At 39.2% G+C, this 17,912-nt stretch overlaps 1 protein-coding gene across 5 annotated transcripts in view; it reads left to right on the top strand.

The window, feature by feature from the left end:
- The window catches only part of RYR2 (ryanodine receptor 2), an 803,099-nt gene that overhangs the window by 477,079 nt on the left and 308,108 nt on the right, over nucleotides 1-17,912 (top strand). For all 5 annotated transcript variants that reach the window (XM_070471032.1, XM_070471028.1, XM_070471029.1 and 2 more), the window contains 2 exons: nucleotides 7,603-7,762; nucleotides 10,076-10,223. In XM_070471032.1, the coding sequence (XP_070327133.1) occupies nucleotides 7,603-7,762; nucleotides 10,076-10,223 (308 nt within the window). The remainder of the gene's footprint in view (nucleotides 1-7,602; nucleotides 7,763-10,075; nucleotides 10,224-17,912) is intronic.

Raw genomic sequence — 17,912 nt, 5'->3', positions numbered from 1 at the left:
TCTGATAGCATTTAAATATCATCTAACATATTATTATGTTTGTTTTATTCAACGATGTATCATTAGTTCCCAGAACAGGGCCTGAAACATTTGAGTGCAGGATAAATATTTGAATTAAGTTCAAGCTCAAAGTTTACCCCCTTCTTACTCCCAGGGCTATGTATCTTTGGGACACTCACCTGATTGGGGAGGAAACATTGGATCCTTGAACATTCTCATTTGAGTTTGCTGTCAGGAACTGAATTACATCAAAGAAAACCAGAGCCAGACAGAAGTTAAAGGAATAAAGACAAATTTTATTCCAGAACTATTACAATAGGGGAAGAGAAACCTCAGTAGTCATACACTGGGTTGGCCAAAAAATTCGGATTTTCCCGTGAGATATTATGGAAAAACTCGAATGAATTTTTGGCAATCCCAATACAAGAAGGACAAGTGGGGATTTGTAGACAGGACCAGTGTTAGGGGTCAGTGGGTGGAAAACTACTAAGAGGAAACATCAAGGGAAAAGGGGATTCTGATAAAACAAAATTTGTAGGATTGTTGCTAATGGCAGATCAGAGTGATAGGATGTCAAAGGTGGGGGATGAGGAATGTGATCAGATATCATGAGTGGGGGATTTCCACCAAGCTGACCTAAGCAGGAGTCTTGCTAAAACTGGACTAAGCAAAACACAGTCAAAGTCTATGGTCAGAAGCCAGGTCAGAAAGAGGATTCGGAGGGGCTTGAGTCAGGTTGGTCAGAGGAGATTCTTTATTAATTGTCTGCATTTACCTCTTCTGACATCTTTCTGATTTTGAGTGGCCTTTGCCTGCAGCCGCTTGAAGCAGTATTTTTGTTTCCCAGCCAGAGATTAATGTCAGGTCTCAGTGGTGAGAGCACTGAATTCTAGCCACCAAACCAGTGACCAGTGTTACAGGGTCCCTGACCCATCAGCTTTGTTGAAATGAATTCCCACAAAGAGACAGAAAGTAGTGAAACAAACTGTTTATTAGGAGAAAAAAGGCACATGTGAATATACTCACAGGACAGATTCAGAGAGAGACTCACACCCTCTGGGTAGTTTGAATCACTTTTATGGAGCATTTCTTCTGGGCTTCCTCTAGACTGTCCTCTTGCTTTGCCTAGCTCTGGGTCCATCTGTAGTATTTCTCAGGATCCTCCCCATGTGTCTGTGTGTTCATCTCTCAGCCAAGATGGATTCTAGTGGGTAGGTTAACATCACTGACTATGTGGTGAGAGCCCTTCCTTTTTGATCTCCTAGGAGCCCTTCTGTGCATATATAGTTGGGAAGCTCTCCTTGACTTTGAGAGTGAGGAGACTGTAGTCTTTTTATCTTTTATCTGGACAGGGCTTAGCACCTCCAAATATCATCCCGCTGTTGTCCTCATCTTGGAGTATCTGTCCATGGGGGATAAACTCCAGCTACTCAGCCTGGGGTCCGTCTGTCTCCTGCCTCATTTGGGGATGCACGTTTTCCTGACTGATCTTTGGACCACACACTGTATCTTTCTTCCTCACCTCTTTTGAGTCCTCAAGGTCCTTGCTGTTCTTTCACCTCCACTCAGGCCTCGTTTGGAGGTTGGAAACCTAGGAATACTGTCTTCGGCAACTTGAGGACTTTAGTCTTTAGGCAGAGAGAGGAGGGAAGGTTGCCTTGCAGCCTAGTCTTGGCTTGGTGCCAGATCTGTTCTCCTTAATCTGTGCTGCACAAGGGTTTGGGTGTGGGAGATTCTGGAAACTGGCCATTCTCCTGCGTCTAATCTGGTAAGTAAGCCAGAAGCTGTCTTGACTGTGGGATCTGTCTGGTCTCCATCTGGGCAAGCGGGTAGAGAACGCTGAATTCCTCTAATTCTCTCCTCCTCTAGGCTCTGAAACCTTCATCCAGCACATCAGGTCCTTACTCTTTTAATATTCAAAAGTAGAGCTATTCATATCAGAAGGCCTTTCTCTAAATACTGTTGTCTCTGCTATGACTTTTCAAAGCCTATTCTAAAAATCCAAAAGCCAAGAATGGCTTTTTTGGTCTTTCATTTTTTTTTTGGTCTTTCTTGAAATGAACCTCTCTTGATTTGTTTCGAAGGGGCTATGAAGAAGAACTTGGAGTGAAAAAGGGATTAAAGATGGTGGAGGCACAGGGCATGTCATATTACATGTTTATTTAAAAGCAAAATGGGGATCTCCCTGGTGGTCCAAGGGCTAAGCTCTGAGCTCTCAATTCAGGGAGCCTGGGTTCTATCCCTGGTCAGGGAAATAGATCCCACATGCTGCAACTGAGACCCAGTGCAGCTAAATCAGTTCAGTTCAGTCGCTCAGCTGTGTCCGAGTCTTTGCGACCCCATGGACTGCAGCATACCAGCCTTCCCTGTCCATTACCAACTCCCAGAGCTTGCTCAAACTCAGGTCCATCGAGTTGGTGATGCCATCCAACCATGTCATCCTCTGTCATCCCCTCCTTCTCCTGCCCCCAATCTCTCCCAGCATCAGGGTCTTTTCCAATGAGTCAGTTCTTTGCATCACGTAGCCAAGGTATTAGAGCTTTAGCTTCAGCATCAGTCCTTCCAATGAATATTCAGGGTTGATTTCCTTAAGGATGGACTGGTTGGATCTCCCTGCAGTCCAAGGGACTCTCAAGAGTCTTCTCCAACACCACAGTTCAAAAGCATCAATTCTTCAGCACACAGCCTTCTTTATGGTCTAACTCTCACATCCATACATGACTACTGGAAAAACTATAGCTTTGACTAGAGGGGTCTTTGTAATGTCAAAGTAATGTCTCTGCTTTTTAATATGCTATCTAGGTTTGTCATAGCTTTTCTTCAAAAGGATCAAGCTTCTTTTAATTTCATGGCTGCAGTCACCATCTGCATTGATTTTGGAGCCTGAGAAAATAAAGTCTGTCACTGGTTCCACTTAGTGACAGCCAAATAAATAAGTAAATAAACGAGTTTTTAAAATACATGTAAAGAGAAGAAGTGAAGGAGTAGAAGAAAAATTCCTTCTAATTTCTCAAAAGTAGTAGAAACAGATTCCTTCTAATTTCTCAACTGAAATTATTCTTCTGTATTTGTTTTCTGGAGTTTTTTTTTTTTTTAATATTCTCTGTCTCCTTTCTTTGAGAATGTCAACCCAGCACCATTTTTAGTAGCTGTGCTTCTAGCAAAACTTGTTCTGAGTATCTGTGGTGTGCAGTCATCTGAAATTTTCCCATTTGTTCCAAGGTACTTGGAGGACTGATTTGGTTTTGAAATTTACAGCTAACATCCACTGAACTTGGACATAATCTTTTCATGTTTACTGTGCATCTTTCACAATGTAATGACTTCCAAGCTTCATTTACTCTGATTCATACTAAACAAGTAAGCTTGAGAGGTGGGAGAGGCTGGAAAAACAGAAAAGACTTATCCTTCATGTTTTGGTATTCTGCCACGTTTTTGTTGCGCTACTTTAATTGGCCCTTTAGTGACATTATACTGAACACTTTTTAAAAAAAACTCACTTACAATTCCTGCTTGGGGAAAGAATGTGGGTCAGGTGGGAATGAAGCACAGAATTGAATTGCTGCTTCCTGTGACAGTTCACCCCTGGGGCCAAGTATTATCGGTTGTTTGCTTACTTCTTTGGTAATTCAATGCAAATGAAACTGGCAGTTCCTTAGTCCTCCCCCAGCCACCCCTGCCCCCCTCACCAGGCAAAGAAGTTTTTTAAAAGAAATTTTGCTGTAAGGAAACTGATGCTCAGAGAGTTTTATGTGATTTGTTAATCTCACTTTCAAAAAAAATATTTATTATATATTGCATCAAATAAAACTAACAGCTAGTAACTACAAAAGAACTTTGACACTTTGAAAATGACTATATTGAATATATTTGTTTAGTACCATATATATTCCTCATAACCTAAATTTGCAAAATGATTGATGGTACTGCATCTTAGAGTATGAAAGTAAAGGAAATTAAAAACTACACCTACTAGACAAATACATGACAGAATAAGGAGATTTGTTGACTGATTCTGGGAGAATTTTCCCTGAAAGCTTGAAAAGGTAGGATGTACTACATAGATGTCTTTATATGAGCTAAGCATGTTTTCTATTAGTGTAATTACTAATGACATGCCTTTTCCCTAGTATTTGGGCTACAAAATCCCATTTCCAAAGAATTGTAGCAATCTTTCCTTTATTTCTTTTAAATTTCTGGAAATCAATCTGAAACTTTACTTGGAATTATCTAGCTTCCAAGGTTCGCTTCGATTGCATTTTATTCAAAAGCTTCATTCTTTGTCCTTTTCCAATCACAAAAAGAAAATAGTTTCTATTAGTAGTTGGTTGATCTTTATGTACCTAATTAGATTGTATTAATATGATGAAATGGGCATGATTTGCTAAAGTACACTTATGTACTTTTAAAAATCTCATTTTGGTATAGTGCTTTTGATTCTTTCTTTGTTATGTCCTGTGAATGATTTTGTAAGTCATTATTTATGCCACTAATAAAAGCATTCATGATGTTACCATTTTTAACATACTGAGGTTGAAGTCTTAATTTCAAAGATATTTGTAGTTATTTATACTGTAAAAGATGAAGTACAACAGTGTGGAAATAAGGTTCAGGTGAAATGGGAATTAATAACTTCAATTTGAATGGGATTATTCACCATTTAAAAGTACTACTTGAAACTTTAAATTCTTTCTTATACTAGACTATGAAGGAAAGCTGGTAGAATGAATTGTAGTCTACATCTGAAAATGAATGTGAATTAATTATTGGGTCATTTCAAATCGATAGATGCAAATGAATCTCCATAGGCTTTCATTGTGATTGCAAACTAAAGCAACTCTAATAGATATTGTATACAGTGAGAGAAAAATTTAGAAAGTAAAGAGAAATGCTTATGCCAGAATTATGGCATGTACATATGGTATATGTCATACTACTCTACAGAAATACAGTAGAATGTGTAGTTCTACTATAGACTAATAGAATTTATCTGTAAGTTTTTGTAGAAAATACCCTTCAAAAATTCCTCTCCCTTTGACATTGCTGACAAGTCTACTATTAGAATTGATCACAAGAGAAGTATCTTTCCTCTTTTTAGAAAACATATCACTCACTAAGGTGGCATAGGCTGTAATCAGTTCTTCACAGAGTACCTTCAAAACTTGAGCCTGTCTGTTACAGCTAGGAGGGATCAGGACCACGGGAAAATTAGAGAAGAAAGAGAATTATGTGCTGGGTGATATTGGGGAAATTCAGGAGAAAGGGGTGAGGAACAGAAGTGGGAAGGGGTTGAGTACAAAAGACCAAGTTCGTTATCATTGCCCCCAACTCTTCGTCCAGCAAATAATGTTAAATTTGGAAATTAGAGGATGCTGGGCTTGATCACCTCTTGGTACATTTGAAGTGTATTGAGTGCTTTCTTGAAGAAAATATTTTCCAAGTGAGAACTTGAATATAGACTGTGCTTACAGTTGACAGATATGTCCATTTAAACATACAGATTCTATAAAAGGCAGTGATTTGTGTGAGTGGTTCAGAAGTCCCATGTGGCTTCTTTATAGAAAAATAAAATGTATTGTTAATTATTTAAAACAGAACAAAATTTCATGTCAGTAAATTCAGCTGTGGATGTAAATGAAGTGACATAAGGTAGTAATTAGCCACAATTTTTGCAATTGCCAGACCAATCTGATCTACTTAAACAAAACAAAATGTTCGTTAAGACTTATGCCTATAGATTAATCATTTATAAAATGCAAGATGTCTTATAATGAAGTAGGGGTTCAATGAAGTATAATGAAGTTATTTAAGGTAAAGTCAACTTTATTCAACCTTAAATTATTTATTTCTGTCATACACAGATTCAATCAGCAGATTTTTATTGAATATCTACACATATCAGGCACTATCTTAGGTTTTCTCTCTGTTATTAAGGAGCTTGCCTTTTAATTTGGCTAGCCATAAGCCAGAATAATTAGAAGAATAAAGATTATTTATAGTTTTATCTTAGACCATTTTCTCATGTTCTGGTCTTTTTTTTTTTTTAACTTAGCGTAATCATTGGGCAACTTTTGTTTACTTTGTTTGGACCAAAGGAGAATCTTTGAGATGAAGATGCATATCTCTTTATATTCATTTTGTACATAAAGTGAGTCCTTTTGAAGACTATAGATTGAAAGGCTGTTCTCTGCCAGGCACTCTTCTAAGTATAATGATAATTAGAAAAATGGATCAGAAGCAGATCCTGACTCCAAGGCACAGCTGATGGAAGGGGACGGAACAGCGACAGAGAATGAAAGAGAACCAGTTGTACAGTAGGCTTTGGGCCAGTCTCTCTAGTAGATGAGATGGATGTCTCTGTGTGTGTGTGTGTGCGTGTAGCAGTCATATCGCCATAATAAATGTGGGTGCAAAAGTTTATATTTTCTTTCTTTTTAAAATTTTATTTGTTTGTTTATTTAGTTTTGGCTACGTGGGCTCAAGGGCACATGGGCTTCAGTAGTTGGGGCTCGCAGGCTCTAGAGCATGGGCTCAGTAGCTGTGGCAAATGGGCTTAGTTGCCCTGCAACATGTGGGGTCCTCTCAGAACAGGGATGGAACCTGTGTCTGTTGCATTGGCAGGTGAATTCTTAACCACTGGACCATGAGGGAAGTCTGAAAATTCTTATATTTTCAATTTTCTATTTCTCCCCCCAAATTAAAAATTATACTGGTCTTGATACCTTTCTTCTCTAGCTCAAAGTGTGGAAATAGCCTCTGGTAAGCATTCCCTAAAATTCAGGCCTTCGTCATATTTTAGATGATTACATGCCTGGTATTTTCTAGTCTCTGTCTTATCTAGAGGCTTTCTAAATTATGTAACTTGGAATGGCAATAGAAAAATAATGTATGAATGTGTTAGAATTCCCCTGTAGAATAATGAACAGCTTGTGTCTGAAAGGATACACAGATTTCTGAAATAAATATTACATGAATATAACATGTAAATGTTGAAAACTGAGGACTTAACAGAAAGAGAAATTCATTAACTATTTTAATTACTGATGCTTTGATTTATGCTATACGAAAGCATCAACTGTTTGGGACACAAACAATGATAAATACTCAAATTTGAGAGAGAGGTGTTGCTTCATTTCTGTTTTAGTGATGTAAAAGTGAAAACATAAAGATCAGGTGGCTTTTCCACCGGATGAGTTTTTAGTTTAAGTGAAAGGGGTCCGTAACTGCTGACCAGGCACATCACCACGGGTCACCACTGTGGGCTGTGCGGTGCTGTGCTGAGTCGCTGAGTCATGTCTGACTCTTTGCAACCCCATGGACTGTAGCCCTCCAGGTTCCGCTGCCCATGGGATTCTCCAGGCAAGAATACTGGAGGGGGTAGCCTGTCCCTTCTCCAGGGGATCTTCCCAACCCAGGAATTGAACTGGGGTCTCCTGCATTGCAGGTGGATTCTTTACCAGCTGAGCTACCAGGGAAGCCCACTGTGGTCTATGGAACAATAAAAATTAGAAACAATTGGAGTTAAAAGATTAATATAGGAATTTCTCAACCTTGATTTTTTTGGACAGGCCTATTGTTTATGTCTTTGGCTTTGCTTTGTAGTTACCAGCTGACAAGTGGATACAAGCCTGCCCCAATGGACCTGAGCTTTATCAAACTCACCCCATCTCAAGAGGCCATGGTGGACAAGTTGGCGGAAAATGCTCATAACGTGTGGGCTCGGGATCGGATTCGGCAGGGCTGGACCTACGGCATCCAACAGGTATGTGGGACCTTAACTCTACAACACATGCTCTGAAATTGACCTAAGTGGGGACTAGTATACTTTGTAACAGAGAGATTAAATAATGACTATATTGAAACTCACATCATATAGATATCTTTAATGCACCTATGCAATGAAGCACTTGTTTGTTGCTAGACCCAGGATGTCAGTCCTCAAGCCTGGTTTTTATCATGAGGCTCCCAATGACCGTTTCCAGACCACTGATTTATAATGTGGTTTTGTGACATTTCTCTGAGATTGATTTTTAGGATTGTTTTTAAGCATGTAAAATATGATAGTATCAAGATAAATTAATAAAAGAGGTCCATAATGTCACATTTAATGCCCCTTGGGCCAGATGAATTTCATAATCCAGATTTTTTGAATGGTGGTAAAATGAGGTTGTTCCATAGTGCAGAGCAGCAGACTATGTATAAATTATTCTTTGTTCAGCAGTGTAGACTGATGAAACCAAGAGAGAGAAAAAAAGATTATCAACAGCCTTGCATCAATGCAGGTCATTGTTTGCCACCAACTGCATTTTTATTAAACTTAGTTTAAAAAAATTTCTTTTTCTAGATTTCAGAATTGTGGGCCTCTATTTTTTAATTTTCTTTTAAATTTTATTTTTTACTGCTCTGGGTCTTTGTTGCTGTGCCTGGGCTTTCTGTAGTTATGGTAAGTGGGTGCCATTCTCCAGTGGCAGTGCGCAAGCTTCTCATTGCAGTGACTTCTCTTGTGGACTACTGACTCCGGAGGCACAAACTTCAGCAGTTGTGACATGCGGGCTTAGTTGTCTTGTGGCATGTGGGATCTTCCCAGACCAGGGATCAAACCCCTGTTCCCTGCACTGGGATGCAGATTCTTAACCGCCGGCCCACCAGGCAAGTCCATGGATCTCTATTAATGGTCACACTCGTGAGAATAGCTAACAGACATTGGGTAATGTGGCTTGAAGCTGTTTATGGTGCTTATTTCTTTGGGGGTGGCTTTGGAGTGGGATTTGAACTCTGGTCCAAATGGTCAGGTAGTCAGTATAAGGTATACTACAGATTTGCTAGAGAAGGGGAAGAAGAAATTGGGAACTAGTTTTCCTTGTTCCTCCCCAACCAGAGCAAATGCTATCTACCAAATAGCTTATTTTTTTTGGAGAATGTTTGGGAATATCTACAGCATCCAAATTGTTCTTCATGCTAAGATAAATTGAGATTGAATATGCCTCCTGGTGGAGAAGGCAATGGCACCCCACTCCAGTACTCTTGCCTGGAAAATCCCATGGACGGAGGAGCCTAGTGGGCTGCAGTCCATGGGGTTGCTAAGAGTCGGACACGACTGAGTAACTTCACTTTCACTTTTCACTTTCATGCATTGGTGAAGGAAATGGCGACCTGCTCCAGTGTTCTTGCCTGGGGAATCCCAGGGATGCGGGAGCCTGGTGAGCTGCCGTCTTTGGGGTCGCACAGAGTTGGACATGACTGAAGCGACTTAGCAGCAGCAGCAGCATGCCTCCTATAATATGGAAAGTTTGATCAAGTCTGCAGCAACGAATGAATGCAAAGAAGTAATTTCTTAAGTGTTAGAAAGACTTGCAGTCTTGGGTCATCTCCACTGCCCAGATTTTGAGTTTACTCTTAATAATGTATTCTTTTGTTAAGATGGTAAGATGGCCTGTCTTCTTGCTTGGTCACTACCATTTTAATCATGCTTTAAACTTGGAGCCTCTTTTATAAAAAATTGTGAGGTTTGCAGTTCTTGTAATGCTCCTGCTATTACCTGGTTCACCAGTTGATGGAGTCAGTTTATTATTTTTTAAGCTATTTGTGTTTGTGAGGTGGCCATCACACACTGACTTTTCTCTGAGGAAGGGACAGCTGCTTTGTGTTATACATTGACTCAAAAATCAGAGTGATGATGGTTACAAATTAGGCTTTTTTTGTAACAAAGACCTGTCAGTCAACTGGGCAAGGAAATGGTAGGTTCTCTTAAGTTAGCCCATTGTCTTGCAGTCATGACAGATGGATGATGGTTATTGAGATCATTGAAGCTGTCTTTTGTTATTGCCATTATTTTTACATTTTCTTTTCATGGAGAGAGCCTGATTTACATTGATCAGTGACTCAGTTGATAGATTCTTCATACTCGTAGTATTTCACTGACTTCTACAACCTGGAAAGACAAAGGGAAGGTAGAAAGCACAATATCTACCTTCAGACACTATATATTTTGATGTATTTGGTGGCTGTGTAATTTCCAAATGCTGTTGGTTGTACTTTGATGATCACATACCTTTTTTTTTTTTCCTTCCTGTAGGATGTAAAGAACAGAAGAAACCCTCGGCTTGTTCCCTATGCCCTTCTAGATGACAGAACTAAGAAATCCAATAAGGATAGCCTCCGTGAGGCTGTACGCACACTCCTGGGATATGGCTACAACCTGGAGGCACCTGATCAAGATCATGGTATTTCCATTTCACTTTCTTCTCCTCTCATTGCAAAATCACATTGTAAATTCTTTAAAGCCAAATGCATGAATAAAAGGGAGTGTGAGATAAGAGTCCTTTATTTGAAGTATGTGACTCAGGCCAGGAGTTTAGCAAACTTTTGTCCTGAAGGACACTTAAAGGACTAGATCATCTCTCATCAGAGTGACTGAGGACCTTGGTGATTCTGCAGAGGGGAAGAAATGAGTTTACCTTCTTGAAGAGTCTGAGGACACAGTTAATTCTGTGGTTCTGATATTGCCCCTCAGTCCCACCCACCTCACCAGCTCTCTTTCAGAACAGCTGGTTTTAGCTGTTTATGGGAGAACAGTAAGTCCTCTGCATATGAATCCTCGAGTTGCAAACTTTGAAAGATGCGAATGTGGGTTCACATGCCCAGTCACTTCAGGCGTGAGTGACACTGCAGCTTGCCCGCCGTCTCCTCTTGCTGAGGACCCTTCAGCCCCACCGTTCCACCTCCTGCCCCTCCTCCGGCAGCAAGTCTTCTTGCCTGTCCACTAACCCCTGTATCCAGCTGCTACTACTGTACTTTTCAAAGTTCTGTAACGTAAGGCTGAAAATCTTTTCTTTATTTTTTGTGTTTATTTTTGTGTATTGTTTGTGTGGAAAGTATTCTAAACCTGTTACAATACTATATAGCTGACTATGTCAGTTAAGTGCCTAGGCTAACTTTGTTGAACTTATGAACAAATTAAATTTGTCAACGTGTTCTCAGAATGGAACTTGTTCATATGTGGGAAACTTACTGTAAATTTACAATGATGAGCTAGTGTTTTCTAAATCTTCATTATTTAGAGTCTCACATATAGGCCATAGTAATTAATTAGTGCAATATTTTGCTTTAAGGAAAACACTCTAGAACAGACACTCAATAAATGTGTTGAATATATGGATTTTTAAAGGGTCTATGAAGAACGCATTTCCTTTGAATAATACTTTTTAAGAATATGGTTTAAGATAGTTAACCCCTTAATCATTTTCTCCTGTGGTTTGAGCTGTATTAACATCCATATTTTAAAACTGCCAAAAATGACATGAGCTGTGTGTGTTTCTTTGCAGTGCCTATATTTCTTGGTAGAAAACTCTTAAAATCTATGCTGGATATTCTCTAATGACTAATATTTTTAGTGTAGTATCTCTGCATAGAAATTCAACCTTAAGTAGTAATGATTGCTGATATTTATATAATGTCATTATGTGTAACAAGTGAATATTTATATATGCTTATCCTGTGTCGTTGTTCAGTCGCCCAGTCATGTCCGACTCTCTGACCGCATAGACTGCAGCACACCAGGCCTCCCTGTCACTCACCATCTCCCAGTGTTTGTCCAAGTTCAGTGGTGATGCCATGCAGCCATCTCATCCTCTGATGCCTCTTCTCCTTCTGCCCTCAATCTTTCCCAGCATCAGGGACTTTTCCAGTGAGTCAGCTGTTTGCATCAGGTGACCAAAATACTGGAGCATCAGCTTCAGCATCAGTTCTTCCAATGAGTATTCAGCGTTGATTTCCCTTAAGTTTTACTGGTTTGATCTCCTTGCTGTCCAATGGATTCTCAGGAGTCTTCTCCAGCACCATAGTTTGAAGGCATTGATTCTTTGGCGCTCTGCCTTTTTTATAGTCCAGCTCTCAGAACTGTATGTGACCACTGGGAAGACCATAGCCTTGACTCTATGGACTTTTGTTGGCAGAGTAATGTCTCTGCTTTTCAACACACTGTCTAGTTTTGTCATAGCTTTCCTGCCAAGAAGCAATCGTCTTCTGATTTCATGGCTGCACTCCCATCCGCAGTGATTTTAGAGCCCAAGAAGAGGACATCTGTCACTGCTTCCACCTTTCCCCCTTTCCCCTTCTATTTGCCATGAAGTAATGGGACTGGATACCATCTTCTTAGTTTTCTTAATATTTAGTTTTAAGCCATCTCTTTGGGTCTCCTCCTTCACCCTCATCTAGAGGCTCTTTAGTTCCTCTTCTCTTTCTGCCATTAAAGTGGTATCATCTGTGTATCTGAAGTTGTTGATATTTCTCCTAGCCATCTTGATTCCAGCTTGTGACTTATCCAGCTTGGTATTTCACATGATGTGCTCTGCGTGTAAGTTAAACAAGCAGGGTAACGATATGAACCTTGATGTACCCTTTTGCAACTTGGAACCAAGCTGTTGTTCTATGTCCAGTTCTAACTGTTGCTTCTTGTCTCATATGCAGGCTTCTCAGGAGACAGGTCAGGTGGTCTGGTATTCCCAGTCTTTTAAGAGTTTTCCAGTTTGTTGTGATCCAAACAAATGCTTTAGTGTAGTCAATGAAGCAGAAGTAGATTTTTTTTTTGGAATTCCCTTGGTTATTTTATGGTTCAGGGTATGTTGGCAATTTGATCTCTGGTTCCTCTGCCTTTTCTAAATCCAGCTTGTACATCTGGAAGTTCTCAGTTCATGTGTTTCTGAAGCCTAGCTTGAAGGATTTTGAGCATGATCTTGCTAGCATGTGAAATAAGTTCAATTATGTGGTAGTTTGAACATTCTTTGTCATTGCCTTTCTTTGCAATTAATTGGAATGAAAACTGACCTTTTCCAGTCTTGTGGCCACTGCTGAGTTTTCCAAATTTGCTGGCGTGTTGACTGCAGCACTTTAACAGCATTATCTTTCAGGATTTGAAACAGCTCAGCTGGAATTGCATCCTCCACTGCCTTTGTTTGTAGTGATGCTTCTCTTAAGGCCCACTTGACTTCACACTCGAGGATGTCTGGCTCTAGGTGAGTGACCACACCACTGTGGTTATCTACATCATTAAGACGTTTTTTAACAGTTCTTCTGTGTATTCTTGCCACCTCTTCTTAATTTCTTCTGCTTCTGCTAGATCCTTGCTGTTTCTGCCCTTTATTGTGCCCATCTTTGCATGAAATATTCCCTTGGTATCTCCAGTTTTCTTGAAGAGATCTCTAGTCTTTCCCATTGTATTTTTTTTTTCTCTGTTTCTTTGCATTGTTCACTTAAGAAGGCCTTCTTATCTCTCCTTGCTATTCTCTGGAACTCTACATTCAGTTGGATCTATCTTTCCCTTTCTCCTCTGCCTTTTTCTTCTCTTCTTTTCTCATCTATCTGTAAGGCTTCCTCAGACAATCACTTTGCCTTATTGCATTTCTTTTCTTGGGAATGGTTTTGGTCACCATCTTCTGTACAGTGTGACAAACTTCCATCCATAGTTCTTCAGGCACTCCAAAACCCCTTGAATCTATTCATCACCTCCACTGTATGATCATAAGGGATTTGATTTAGGTCGTACCTGAATGGCCTAGTGCTTTTCCCTACTTTCTTCAATTTAAGCCTGAATTTTGCGATAAGGAGCTGTATAGAGCTGTTTTGGCTGACTATAAACAGAACTTCTCCATCTTCAGTTGCAAAGAATGTAGTTAATCTGATCAGTATTGATCATCTGGTGATGTCCATGTGTAGAGTTATCTCTTTTGTTGTTGGAAGAGGTTATTTGCTATGGCCAGCATGTTCTCTTGGCAAAAAAAGGATAAATTATCTTCATTTTTTGGCTACACTTTCAGACATTTATTTATATTCCCAATAGATTCAAGGGATTCTATTCAAGGGAATCCCAATCTATTCCCAATAATCGATTCAAGGGATTACAGAGTACCTGAAGAACTGTGGATGGAAGTTTGTAATACTGTACAGGAGGTGGTGACCAAAACCATCCCCAAGAAAAAGAAATGCAATAAGGCAAAGTGGTTGTCTGAGGAAGCCTTACAAATACCCACTCATGAATTATTATGAGTAAACTCTCATAATTGCAAGTGTCTTTTCCTACATCTTCTTAGTGACTGTGATATCCTATGGAGAACTTAAATCATTACTAATAATGTTAAGAGCTCCTACTTTTAAAAATCTACAAACCTTTTTTGTAATGACCTATTAAACTCATTCTTTAATGAACAGTTGGATATATCGAGCATACAAATATCCATTAAGAAATATCACCCAGAAATACCACTTCTAGGCATACACACTGAGGAAACCAGATCCGAAAGAGACACGTGCACCCCAATGTTCATCGCAGCACTGTTTATAATAGCCAGGACATGGAAGCAACCTAGATGCCCATCAGCAGACAAATGGATGAGGAAGCTGTGGTACATATACACCATGGAATATTACTCAGCCATTAAAAAGAATTCATTTGAATCAGTTCTAATGAGATGGGTGAAACTGGAGCCCATTATACAGAGCGAAGTAAGCCAGAAAGATAAAGACCATTACAGTATACTAACACATATATATGGAATTTAGAAAGATGGTAACGATAACCCTATATGCAAAAAAAGAAAAAGCGACTCAGATGTATAGAACAGACTTGTGGACTCTGTGGGAGAAGGCGAGGGTGGGATGTTTCAAGAGAACAGCATCGAAACATGTATATCTAGGGTGAAACAGATCACCAGCCCAGGTTGGATGCATGAGACAAGTGCTCAGGCCTGTGATAGTATACCATTTTCCAGTATTTTCCATACTTTAAAAATATTTGATTCAACTACTCTATTAGGTATATATCTAATATGCATACAATAAATATCTAGCAAGTGTACAATAGTCATAGATGTTTTGGGGCCTCTTTCTAACTTTATATTTTCTTACCTTTGTGTCTCCCTAGATAGTATTAGATAGGAGAGATGACAATCTATATCTTTTCTGCTGGAAAAATGTTATAATGATGATAATAAAGGTTCAGTGAAAAAAATCATCTTTGGTTTTAAAGCCTAATATAGCAACCACTTGATATCCTCCAATTTTATTTTTATTCCTTTCTACATGAATATTTATATTTTGGCTATCTAGACTCTTAGTAGTGTGTTCTTCACTTCCTTCCCCAACTCTGCTTTATTTAAAACATTTTGGAAGTTATTTACCCTATTTATATGTATTTCCTATACTATTACTTTTCTGATTGAGCATTGAAAATTATGTAGAGTGCTGCCAATGTCAAGCTGACTCAGTTCTTAAGTTATAGATGACAGCCAGCTAATTAAAGAGAAAACAGTAAAGAAACAAACCCACTGCAGCTCAGAGAAATGATTAATGATGGCTCTAACAATAACCTTGAGTTTTCAAGGAATTAGTTAATTGTAGTCAGTGTTAAAGGAGGAGAATACATTTTATCCTATATAAAGAAACATGCAGTATATGCTAGAGAAAAATAATGATGATTATATTTAAAGACATTATCAATTATGGGCATAAATCATGTTATATACATCTGATACATTCACTTTTAGAGAGAACTATATTCAGGAGGATGCTGAATAAGATGTTATTCTGATGACATACATATTTACATACATATTATTTACAAGTGTAATACAATTTTGCTTTAACACATCAGTGAAGCAATATATTAGTATGTTATGTTTCCCTACTTTCTTGTGACTTATCTGAATTTCAAGAAGGAAGAAAAGCAGCTTTAGTTCAGTTCAGCTGCTCAGTTGTGTCTGATTCTGTGACCCCATGGACTGCAGCACACCAGGCTTCCCTGTCCATCACCAACTTCCAGAGCTTGCTCAATCTCTTGTCCATCAAGTCAGTGATGCCATCTTTGAGTTTCATATTACTTGCCTATTTCAGATCATCCTCATTTCCATTTGATTTTAATATGTAGTTATTGAACATCTACTGTGCTTAGATTCAACAATGAATGAAAAAGTTTGCCCACAGGTGGATTTCATTATAGGCAGGGAAAGTAGACTAAATTTTTCACACTTTTGTGTGATGTAAGCATTAATCCCCAAGTATCACAGCAGTGGTTTAACTGAGCTGTCAGAGAAGTCTTCTTTAAGGATATGTATTAGTTATCTACTGCTGTGTAACTATTCCCTCCCTCAAATTTAATGGCTTAAACCAACAAACATTTGTTGATCTCAAAGTTTCTATCTTTTAGGTATTTGTGAATGGATTTCATTGGGTTCCCAGATGGTGCTAGTGGTAAAGAACTCGCCTGCCAATGCAGGAGACATAAGAGACGTGGGTTCAATCCCTGGGTTGGGAAGATCCCCTGGAGGTGGGCATGACAACCCACTCCAGTATTCTTGCCTGGAGAATCCCATGGACAGAGGATCCTGGCAGGCTATAGTCCATAGGGTCGCAGAGAGTCAGACATGACTGAAGCCACTTAGCCTGTGCACACAAGTGGATTATTCAGGTGGTTCTGGATCGTGGCCTCTCTTGAGGTTTCTGTCAAGTCCACCAGGGCTGCAGTCATCTGAAGACTTCAGTGGGGCTGGGGGATTTGCTGCTAAGACAGTTCAGTTGTGTGATTATTGGTTAAACGACTCAGATTTTCTCTGTATATTGGCAAGAGATCTAAGTTCCTTGTTATGAAGACCTCCTCACAGAGATACTTCAGTGCTTTCACGTAGCAGCTGGCTTACCCCAGAGTGAGTAATCTAAGAGACAGTGCAAGGAAGAAGCCTCAATGCATATTGCAATGACTTCTACCATATTCTGTTTGTTGAAGTGAGTCACGAAATGCATCTCACACTTAAGCCCACAGTTTTTGAAGAGAAGTGTGACACAATATTTGGAGATGTTTTTTCCATCTACTTGGAAGAATCAGTAGGAATCAGTCAGGTTCATTTGTTCAGACAGAGGGAATAGTGTGTGAAGGCTTGGCAGTCAAGGAAGGACTGCACATGGAAATTTTCAGCTGGGTTTGCATGACTGAATGTCAAGTAGAGTTTGAGAAGTAGAAGGAAATGAAAGGAGAGAAGGAAGACTGAAACAGAAGGTTTTTCAGCTGAAAGAATCATTCCATTTCTCTTTGGAGAATGGGCTGAAAGTGCACAAACTGAAAGGTGAGGACAGCAGTTTGGTGTTGATGACGAGTGTCAAAGGCCTTGACACTTAAGTGTCAACTTAACCAGCACTGTGCATAGAGAGAATAGGACAGACTCATTTGACCTTTAGAGATAGAATCGGTAGAAAGATGAAGGAGGTGTCTGGAATGATTTTGAAACAATCAGAGATGGGAAATTGGAGAGATGCTGAGTTTGGTTTTAAACATGTTGAATTTCAGTTTGAGTTGTGTTTGAGACAACTATACAGAACAACCAAGACAAAATTTACACATACTCACACATGTGTGTGTGAGTGTGTGTGTGTGTAGCTGAGACTATTGCTAGAGAGAAAGAGAGGATTACATTTTTCCTTTTTTTAAATAGGAGAAATTTGAACATTTTTAAGAAATGGTTTCTGGTTCTAAGAAAAAGAATCAGAGGAAAGGGGAGGTTGAAAATAAAGGAGAGAAACTTGATGAAGCATGATCTGAGGATGATTAGGGGTGGGGAAATGAAGTTTACAACACAGGTAAAAGGTTTGGCCTTACATGAGAAGAATACACACACCAGTAAGCTTGATGGGGGAGCAGTAAGGATTTAAAAGATGCAGTAAACTATGTTATGGAAAATCAAGAAGAAGCTAGGGGAATTGTTACTGTTTAGTTAGAATTCTCTGTTGAAATATTAAGTGAGGTTACTTTCTAAGAGGGAAAAGTGAAAGAGTGATGCTGTATGTTAGAAGCCTTGGAGAGAACAATAAAGATTTACTGAATATAGAATTCTAGTTGCATTTCCCTTCAGCACTGTGTATATTCACCC

Source organism: Odocoileus virginianus, chromosome 7, assembly GCF_023699985.2.
Source record: "Odocoileus virginianus isolate 20LAN1187 ecotype Illinois chromosome 7, Ovbor_1.2, whole genome shotgun sequence".
Lineage (NCBI taxonomy): Eukaryota > Metazoa > Chordata > Mammalia > Artiodactyla > Cervidae > Odocoileus > Odocoileus virginianus.
The sequence above is the reverse complement of the archived record's forward strand: the minus strand, read 5'-3'. Positions and strand labels throughout refer to the sequence as shown.